This window comes from Gekko japonicus, unplaced genomic scaffold (genome assembly GCF_001447785.1).
Source record: "Gekko japonicus isolate JY-2015 unplaced genomic scaffold, Gekko_japonicus_V1.1 scaffold1219, whole genome shotgun sequence".
Taxonomy (NCBI): Eukaryota; Metazoa; Chordata; class Lepidosauria; order Squamata; family Gekkonidae; genus Gekko; species Gekko japonicus.
The window spans coordinates 343,630-354,161 of record NW_015177048.1 but is presented as its reverse complement, the minus strand read 5'-3'; the positions used below and the strand labels follow the sequence as shown (position 1 = coordinate 354,161).

The 10,532-nt window shown below is 37.4% G+C and overlaps 1 protein-coding gene across 1 annotated transcript in view; it reads left to right on the top strand.

Annotated features, from left to right (window-relative positions):
• CACHD1 (cache domain containing 1) overlaps positions 1–10,532 on the top strand; it is a 249,341-nt gene that overhangs the window by 206,838 nt on the left and 31,971 nt on the right. Inside the window, exons 12-13 of the mRNA XM_015428092.1 lie at positions 7,406–7,523; positions 10,074–10,242. Coding sequence (XP_015283578.1) covers positions 7,406–7,523; positions 10,074–10,242 — 287 coding nt within the window. The remainder of the gene's footprint in view (positions 1–7,405; positions 7,524–10,073; positions 10,243–10,532) is intronic.

The window sequence follows — 10,532 nt, the reverse complement described above, 5'->3', positions numbered from 1 at the left end:
TTTATATAAGTTTTCTTTGTATGAAATAGGTTTTGTAAATTTCACATTTACCTTCCATATCTTGGACCATTGTTCTAGTTGTATATTATGACCTATATTTTGTGCCCATTTAATAATAGAATCTTTTACAACTTCGTCTTGCATTTTAATGTCTAACAACAAGGTATAAAATAACTTTATAAATTTCCCTTCTGAACATAACAAAATTTTATCCAGGTGCATCATAAAATCCAATCGATCTTTTACATATCTTGAGTCTAATTGTGCGTTGATTCAATATTTTATTTTGGCTGTCTAACAAATCTCCATATCTCCCAAATAGTTTTTTTGTAAATATCATAGGATTTATAAAGGCCTCTAAAGGTGAGACCCATTTTGGTATTTTCATATAGCACAACTTTTGAACTTCTTCCTTTAATAAAGCCACTCTTAACATGTGTTGTTTAAAGTATTTATGTTTACGACTTTTCCCATACCAAACAAAGGCATGCCAACCTAGTTTTAAATCATGTCCTTCTAATTTTAATATTCTTGAATTCTCCAATGTAATCCATTCTTTCATCCATGTCAAAGTTGCAGCTTTATGGTATAGTTGCCAGTCTGGTAACGCAAAGCCTCCTCTTTCTTTTGCATCTTGAAGTACTTTCATCTTAATTCTGGGTTTTTCCCCTTGCCAAATAAATTGTCTCACCACTTTATCCATCTCTTTAAAATACTGTTGATTTGTTATAATTGGTATTGTTTGGAATAAAAACATAAGTCTTGGTAGTACGTTAATCCTTACTGTAGCTTTCTCCCCATGAAAGAGAGCTGCAAATGATTCCAATTTTCTAAATCTTTTAAAATTGTCATTAAAAGTTTTGTATAATTTTCCTTAAACAAAGAGCTGCACCTATTGGTTGGGACTATTCCTAAATATTTTATTTTCTTCTGTACTTCTATGCCAGAACAATCCTGGAGCATTTGTATTTGTTCTCTGGTGCAATTTTCGGTCAATATTTTTGTTTTCTTTAAGTTAATTTTTAATCCTGCATATTGACCATATTTTTAAATTAAATATAGCAGTTGGTTAATAGATACTTGTGGTTCTTCCAGTATAAAAACCAAGTCATCTGCGAATGCTTGTAATTTATATTCTTCTCCTTTAAGTTTGAGTCCTTTTACTGTATTATTTCTTCTTACCAAATCACATAAGGTTTACAGGGCAAAAATGAAGAGAAGAGGGGATAATGGAAATACTTATCTAGTTCCCTTTTCAATTTTAATGTTTTGTGAAAGATCACCATTTACTATAATTTTAGCACTTTGTTTCATATATATTGCTCTTATTATTGTGTAGAAATATTCAGCACATCCCCAAGCCAACAATTGTTCCAGCATGAAGGTCCAAATAAGGTTATCAAAGGCCTTTTCTGCATCAAGAAATACCAGTGCAATTTGTTTCTCAGGATGTGCTTCAAAGTATTCTAATACATTCAAAATGGTTCTCATGTTGTTTCTCATTTGTCTTTTTGGCAGAAATCCTGATTGATCTTGATTAATTGTCTGTAGCAAACCCTTTTTCAATCTACTTCCCAGTATGGATGCAAAAATTTTATAATCCACATTAAGTAATGATATTGGTCTGTAATTTCTAATTTCTTTCTCATCTGTGTTTGGTTTGTGTATTAACGTAATCAATGCTTGTTTCCACAAATCTGGTAGAGTATTTTCCCCAAAATATATTTTATATAGTAAGCTTCAAAGGTAATGCAATTTGGTCTTCAAATTTCTGATAAAATTCTGCAGGTAAACCATCTGGTCCTGGAGTTTTCTTTTTCTTCTGATTTTTAATCACTTCAGTTACCTCTGCAAAAGAGATTGAATCATTCAAAATTTTCCCTTGCTCTTCCGTAAATTTTTTCTTGTTCTGTTTCTTTAGGAAGTCTCTAATCTGATCTTGCTTAATATCCCTCCTGGTACAGGTTTCTATAAAAATCTTCAATAATATTTTTTAGATCTTTGTGAACATTCTTTTCTTCTCCCCTCTCATTTCACAATATTTTTATATGTTTTTTCTATTTCTTTCCTTAACTTATATGCTAACCATCTTGATGGTTTATTTGCATTTTCAAAATAATTTTGTTTAGCATACATTATGTTCCTTGCAATCTTTTGTGTTAATAAACAATTAAATTGATGCTGTAATTTTCTAATCTTAATAATTAATTGTTCTGTTATCAAACCTGTTTTCAGCTTTTGGTCTTCTTGATCAATTTGTTGTTCAATCTGTGTTAATCTTTGTTTCCTTTTTCTTCTCATCCACACATCTTGCTTAATACACCAACCTCTTGCAAAGGCCTTAAAGGCATCCCAAACTACATCCATGTTAATATTCGGTTGGATTTTCAATTTAAAGAGCTCCTGAACTTATTTTTTAGTGTTACTGACAAATTCTAAATTTTTTAAGATCCATAAATTCATAGACCATCTATTTCTTTTTGGGGTGTCTTGTAAAATCAAAGCAAAGGGTTGTGGTCCACAAATGTTGAAGGGAGAATCTACACCTCAATAATGTCACTGATCATACTCGTTGAAATCCATGCCATATCCAGTCTTGACCAAGATTTATGTCTTGCTGGGAAAAAAGTATACGCCTGTTTATTAATGTTTCTAATTCTCCATGAATCCGCTAGGGTAAATTCTTCCACCAGTTTTAAAAGGAACTTGGTAACTCATTGCCCTTTTTTTGGTTTCCTGTATGGCTCTTTCTGTCAAGGGCTCTGTCAAATACAACATTATAATCTCCAATTACACAAATTTCTTCATATATTTGCATTGATAAAATCTCTTGCAAGGTTTTATAAAAAATTTCTTGCTGTTGATTTGGTGCATAAATATTAACTACCAATGTACTCTTAGCTTGTCTTTGCAATTTTACTATCAATACTCTTCCATCCTCTGAATCATAGACCAATTCTGGGTATAGATGTTATTTTACATACGTTCCAATGTTCCCTCTAAGCTGTGGAGTCCTGTGAGCAGAAACTCTACTTTGTGAGCTACTGGCATTAAAAATTGTGAGCTGGTGATTTGGCTACTGCGTATATCAGTTTGCTCTGGAGCCCTCCTTCCTGAGCTAAGACAACAGTGTGTGAGCCGGAGGCTAAAAAACGGTGATCTAGCTCACACTAACTCAATTTAGAGGGAACACTGGTCACAACTCCTTTCTTCTTTTTTTGTTTGACTGCTGAGACAAGATCTTTCCCAATCTTTTTAACTTCCAGAAATTTTTTATCTGCCTGCATCTTTTTAATTTGTTGAAAAATTGTCTCCTTTTTTGTGGAACATTCAAGCCTTTAACATTTTTGATTATATTTTTTTTCTTGTCTTTGTGCCTTGTTAGCATGTGGTGACCTTGGGTCTTTTCTTAATGGCTCCTGTTTTGGGGCCTATTGCTTCTTGGGCCTGGAGATCCTCTTAATCGACATTTTTTTCCTTCATCTTCCTCGTTCCGTTCTTCTTCCTCTTCTTCTTGGAATCCCAATTCTTCTCCATATTTTTTTTTAATCTTCTATTTTGAATATTGAGTTAATTTTAAATCTTTTTCCTTTGTAAGTTTAAAAAAAACCCTTCAGGGAGTAGCCATCTGTAGTTTATTTCATTTTCTCTTAATAGACTTGTAAGTTGTGTATAATTTCGTCTTTTTTCTCTTACTCTCCATAGAATTTCTTTTAAAATCTTAACTTCTGTCTCTTGCATCATTAAGGTCTAGTTGTTTGCACTTCTTAAAATGGCCTCTTAGATGGTTTTCTTGTAGAATCTTACATGTATCTCTCTGAGCAATTTATATGAGGAGTTCATTCTATACGCATCCTCTATTTCTTCTGTAATAGCTTGAGTGGTATCTCCTAAATAATCCGCTAAGATTTTTGCCATTTCTTCTTTGACGTCTTCCCCTTTATTTCATGGTATATTTTGGAATCTCAGCACATATGCAGCTTTCTCTAACTCTAGCTTCAAGACCGAATCCTCCAAGAGGTCTTGTTTGATCCTGCAATTTCCTGGAATCTTTGATCTATCTCTTCAGCTTTATCCTGTAGCTGGATAGTAGTCTGTTTCAATGTGACAATTTGTTGTGCATTGTCCAAAATTTGCTGTTTAAATTCCTCATTTTGAGAGGTAACCTGTAACGTCAGAGCTTCAAATTTGGCTTGTAATGACTCCACAGCCAATAGTATTGTGTTATTGACATTAGTGCTGACAGCTTGGGGAATGGCAGATTCTATTGCTTTAGCTACTACCTCTTTGATCATATTCTGGATCTCCTGGCCTGACATTTTGGCTAGGTTTGTGGCAACTGATTTCGATATATTGGGGAGGGCCTACTTGGGCCAGAAGACATGTTTCAGTTAAATCACACTGCACTTCAAAGTCCTCCCTCCCTCTCTTTGAATATTATGTTTCAGTAACAATTATTACAAGATGTTCCCAGGGCTCTAGTCGGGGGGGAGCTCTCAGGTACGGAGCTCCGGAAGAGAACCTCTAGGGGGCGGGGCGGTCACGTGGTGAAGCCCCGCCCCCTTCTTTACCCCGCCCTCTGCTTCGATCCTCATTCCGTTTGGGAATGAGGATGAAGCAGGAGGGTAAGTAGCCGGGCCTTCTGACACACTTCCGGTGATGTCAGGGGGTGTGGCCTTCTGTCACTTCCGGTGATGTCAGGGGGCGTGGCATATGCAAATAAGTCATGCTAATGAGTTATGCTAATGAGCTCCGGCAACTCTTTTTCTACAACAAGACCCCTGGATGTTCCCAATGTTTCCAAACGGTTTTAACCACCACAGTATTTTTCTGTTCTTCTAGTATAAACAATGATACAGTTTCCTTCTATCTTAACAGTTATTATGACCACAAAAACAGTCTGACCATTAAATCACAACAGTTTGACTGAACCAGACACCTTCTGTTTTCTCATATACCACACATTAGGTCATTCACTTCTTAAGTCTCACATTAAAGTTAACGTTTTTATATACCATTCACTGTTCACAATTGTTTTCTCTGCCTTTTTCCAGTTCTCTAGTCTTACCAATCTCGTAGTCTTATTTCTCTTGCTTAAAATAGTCTGTGTCTAGGCCATAAAACAAAAATTCCAAAAGGTGAGAACGATATCCCAGTAAAATATTATATAAATCCACAAAAAAGTCAGTTTATAAATCCAAGGTAATTTCTGATTTATAAATCCACAACAAGCAGGAGAGTCTTCCAAAAAATAAAAAAAATGAAGAAAACAAAATCCTCCCAGTAACCATCTTGTATACATCCAAAGAGAATGAAAAAAACAGTTAAAAAACCAAGAGGGTACTTCGTACCTTGTAAATCCACAATAGTATAGCTTGTAGTTCCAAGGAAATAATGTATAATTCCATCAGGGTATAAACTTGCAGGTCCAGAAAACCAAAGAAAATATTCCAGCAGGCTAACTTCCTATATTTAAACTAATCCTTTTATTATAATGTTCAATCCAATCTTCCAGCTCTTAAAGTCTCTCGAACAAATAATCTAACAAGGATTTTTCCACTCAAAAGAAAAAAGAACAACTTACAAAGAGACACAGTCCACCTTTACAAAAATCAACAAGAGATCCTCTCCAAAGTCCAGCCACACACAGTTCAGAAGCCTCTTAAATAGCTCATAAAAGAAAAGGAAGTCTCTTAAATGGGAAAGAGAAAAAAAGGGGGGGAAGAAACACTCTCTATAGGAAGGAAAAGATATACCAATCTTTCTAAAAAGCCCACAGTCTCAGATTAATATGGGGGGGGCGACTTCCCAATTTTCCCAAGTCCCTTTTAAACTTTAAAGCAACTCAACAAGCCTGGGCTGCACTTCCAAGCCGCAGAATGGGGAGGGTCATGTTTCCAGGACTTTCAAATTTAAATAGGTCACTTCTCCCTCGTTCGAGCAGCAAAGTCTAGGTTCAAGATCCAACTCCAGTTATTCATGGTGTGTTAAGATGAAAGCAGAGTTTGAGATTCTCTAATCAGAGTATAGCTCCTGAATCAGCCGATCTCGCGTCTGCGCTCCAATGGCTGCCCATGAGCGCTCCCTTCCCGGACCTTGCTTCGGAGCAATGAGGGGTCTACTTCGGTACTGCCGTATTCGAGAGCCCCCAAATCAAGCCCCTGCACAAGCCGCTCTCCGGGAGAGCTTGTGGGAGACCGGATCGCTCTGGATCTCCCGCTAGGTTCGGGGGTTCCTCTAGAGTGTCCCGGGAGCCCTCCGAAGATGGCGGGTCACAAACCGGAAGTCATCTAGTGGTCAATCTTAATGGAAAGACACTTACAGCACACGACCAGCACTCTGGAAAGAAACTAATTGAAGCAGTGACTAAACAATCAGACAAAGGTGTTTGAAAATAGATAGTTTGTTTATGTTATTAGTATAATAAACATTGTTGAGAGCAATTAAATGAAAATGAAGGGAATTTAGAATTATATTTAAAGTGGCAACTGTTTATTAATAGTAAATAAAATGGTAATTTACATAAAAGCACAGCTGTTAAAATTAGAGGGCATGGTAAGGAGGTGGAGGGTGTGCTTCCCTCAAGACCTCTGGTAGTAGGGAAGAGGGTTCCCTTCTGGCTGAAGGGGTTTTCTCTGCAGCCCTCGGTATCAGAGGCAGCCCCGTCCAGCTTTCTTTTCAGGTACAGAAGAATATAGAAATATAGAGATGAGCGTATAAAACAGAAGCTAGAAGATTGAATGGGTAATAAATTAATTGAATATTAAAGGAAGATGCACTAATGGTTAGAACGTGATATAGAGGCAGTTGTATGGTGGTTTTATATGCGGGTAGGATATGGGAATAAGAAAAAGAAGAGGATACGATTTCGATTAAGTTTAATTTGTCGGTTATATAGATGAAATGTAACCTCATGTTGTGTTTAGATTATGAAATAGAGTATAAATACATATTGTATGAAATAGTTCTATGAAATATATACTCTACAAAATAAAAATATGATTAACAAAAAAGTTTGTGGAAGTTCATGAACCATGAACGGGGCAACATTTGTGACAAATGTTGCTTTGTGGTTCAGTTCACACCCATCCCTAGTCTGCTGAGCATACAAATCGCTAATCCTATCTCATACTTAACTCAGCAGTTATTTCAGTTCATTTAGCTGATGATGATGTCACTGAGATCTCTCCACTAGAATAAATTCCTCCAGTTAAAATTGTTACAGCACAACATGTGGCATTTGGGTTTGAATGAGAGCAGGTAACTATGGTGTATCAAAAGATACATCTTTAAATTCAGTTGAGAACAAACTTCACAGCTCTTTCTTAAGTAATCTCATTGTAAAGTATAACAGAAGTTTCTTTCACATTTAATAACTAGTGAATATTTTTTGTTGCCAACTTAGTCTCCCTCTGGGCAGTCAGCTTATTACAGTCCCTGTGAACTCCTCTCTGTCTTGGCACGTAAACAAGCTGCGTGAAATTGGGAAAGACGCCTACAATGTGAGTTACGCCTGGAAAATGGTAAGTGACACAGTTCAGTTCTGGATGGCAGTGTGACATATTAAGGTATGCTAATGCAGTGAACCTGAAGGAGAATTTTAATTTCAGCAAAAGAGGGATTCTCTTACTAATTTTAAGAGTTACTGCTGTTTCAGATTTACTGTAATATGACCCACATAAGTTATCTGTGTGTGGGCAATTTACATGCTGTTATAAATAAACCATACCTGCAACGATCTTGAGCATGACCTTGCTAGCGTGAAAGAAATACTGTACAGAAAGCATACTGTACAATAAACTTTCTATAGTAAGTGGTGGTCTTGTTTCTTATAATTCTTGGTAACATAGAGTGCTTAAGTGCCTTTGTTGTTATTGGTCTGACATGATATGAAGGGAGTCGGGGGAAGAAAATGTCTTACAACATTACTAAACACAGTCTTAGCTGTCTTAGGCCTGAACATAAGAACATATGAGAAGCCAATGTTGGATCCGGCCAATGACCCATCTAGTCCAACACTCTGTCACACAGTGGCCAAAAATACCAGGTGCCATCAGGAGGTCCAGCAGTGGGGCCAGGACACTAGAAGCCCTCCCACTGTTGACCCCCCCCCCCAAAGCACCAAGAATACAGAGCATCACTTGCCCCAGCCTGAGAGTTCCTATCTATACCTTGTGGCTAATAGCCACTGATGGACCTCTGCTCCATATGCTTATCTAATTCCCTCTTGAAGCTGTCCATGCTTGTAGCCACCACCACCTCCTGTGGCAGTGAATTCCATGAATTCTCACTAAAGTGGTAAATCTGTTTTGCAGTTGTTTCTTGCCTTCAGACTGCAAGCAATGGAACAATTCCCCATATGAAAAAACCTCTCTGTACATAGAAAACTAGATGTCAGGGAGTGAAAGTTGGCCTTACCTTCCTCTCGACATGCTTGTTTTCTTAGAGGAGAAAATCTGTTTGTATGGAGCAGCATTCGAATCATGGTCTGATCATGCAGACTATTCAGCATTCAAATGCAAGTAATCGGTAGCAGTTTTGCCTTTGACACATGTTTATCCTCTGAGTAAGAGATAAGCCTTATTTTCAGTTGTGCTGGGAGTTTTACCCAATGTCTTTTTTGTGATTTTTTTCCAGACAGTTATCTCAAAGGTTAAAGTATTTGTGAAGTTCCCAGACGATGATCCATAATTCTGTTGTACTGACAGATGCTTCCCTCCATGGTCTTGCACCCAGTGCAGCCAATCCCAGGCACACTAGGGAGCTGAATGCTGCATGGTTTAAGGACTGGGCAAGCAGCTTTGACTAGAGCTCCTAGCCTGTTTGCACTTGCACTTTCTCTCAGCTGCACTTTGAAGGCAAGGAATTCCAGGACTGAGGAGCTAGGGTTTTTCAGAATACCATTTCAAATGGACTGAAAAATTTATGTTTTTAATCTGAGTTTACTATATTATTATTTTTAATGTTGTAAGCTGTAGGCTACCATCACTATATCAAATGAAGAGTAGGTGGGAAGCGGTTGATAACATTTAGGCAAGGAACAAACCCAGGGAACTGCAGGCATCTGTAGTCCTGTTTCCCTTTATACCTTCCCAGCTACTATTTGCACTTTACCAAAAAATAAATAAATAGGGATTTAGTATCTGGTTTGCATGGAAAGTGGAACACGTAGTTTGCTGCTTTTGAAACAAAGCAGAAAATTCCATCAGTGGATGGGTCCTTCATCCAATGGAAGTCATTTTCTACCGGTAGAAGCTTACTTGCGTTGATGGAAGTTACCTGGTGTTGTGGGAAGATGTCACCATTAGTGAAATGAAACATTTGAATTGACCCCATGATAAATATTAGGAAATGCAGAAGCTCTACAGCTAGAAAAACAAATTGTTAATCCAAATGTGAGTTCATGGGCAGTGATGTTGTCTTTGTGATGAGGAGCATTGTAGAAAGAAAAATGGATCATATTCTCATATATGGTATACTGCATGATCTTTGGATCCGTATCAGTTGGGTGAGCTCTTGGAGCTGCTCATGTGCATTCAGGGCTTCTGTCAAGTTTTGTTTTGGGGTTTTTTATTTTCATTATGGAACGACTCCTATGCACTCCACTTGGCCTTTGTTTCATGATCACCATGTGTAAAAGTTTTGAAAAGAGATTTTCAAGTGAGCAATTCACTTAGATTATTTATTCTGATTGTGTCATCAGTTGCGCATTTAGGAGAATGTTAAAAATATAAATAAATATTTAAGATTATGATAAATAAGAATATGTTTTTCTAAAAATATAAATAAATTAGAGAGCAGTTCTTATAATGGAAATCCCAAAGGCTAAATCCTGTGATCATTTGCTAGACCTGGAGCCATACTCAGTGGATCTTCAGGTACTTGGAAATCATGGATGTCAGGAATGACAGGGAAAAGAATTCCTCAGAGAACTTTCCAGTCTTCTTTTAAAAGGCCAGTTGGGATTATTTTTAATTACATGGGATTGGAGAAAACAACACAAACCATCAGATTTGCTTTTTATTGTAATGGGAATATGTTCCTCATTAAGTTTAATGACTTTTTTTTTTTAGGTTCAAGATACATCCTTCATTTTGTGTATTGTTGTGATACAGCCAGAAATACCTGTTAGGCAACTTAAGAATCTCAACACGGTACCCAGTAGCAAGCTCCTTTATCATCGACTGGACCTCTTGGGTCAGCCCAATGCTTGTCTACATTTCAAACAACTGGCAACTTTAGGTAAAGCAAATCTTTGGAAATCTACCTATGGAGTCACCCGTTTACTGATCACTATATCTATATATCTAATTCCCAACTTGCCCCCTCCGTGCGGATACTTAAATCAGCACGGAGGGGGCAGCTGGGGGGGTTGGGGAGGTTTGTGCACACGTGGCCCAGTCCCCACGTGTGCACAAAAATAAAAAAGTTTAAAAAAAATTCGGGGGGATGTTAAAATCCCCCCGAAAGTGCAAGAGCGTCTCCTGCGCATGCGCAGGAGACGCTCTGCGAACGCTGCCGCCGGGTGGGTG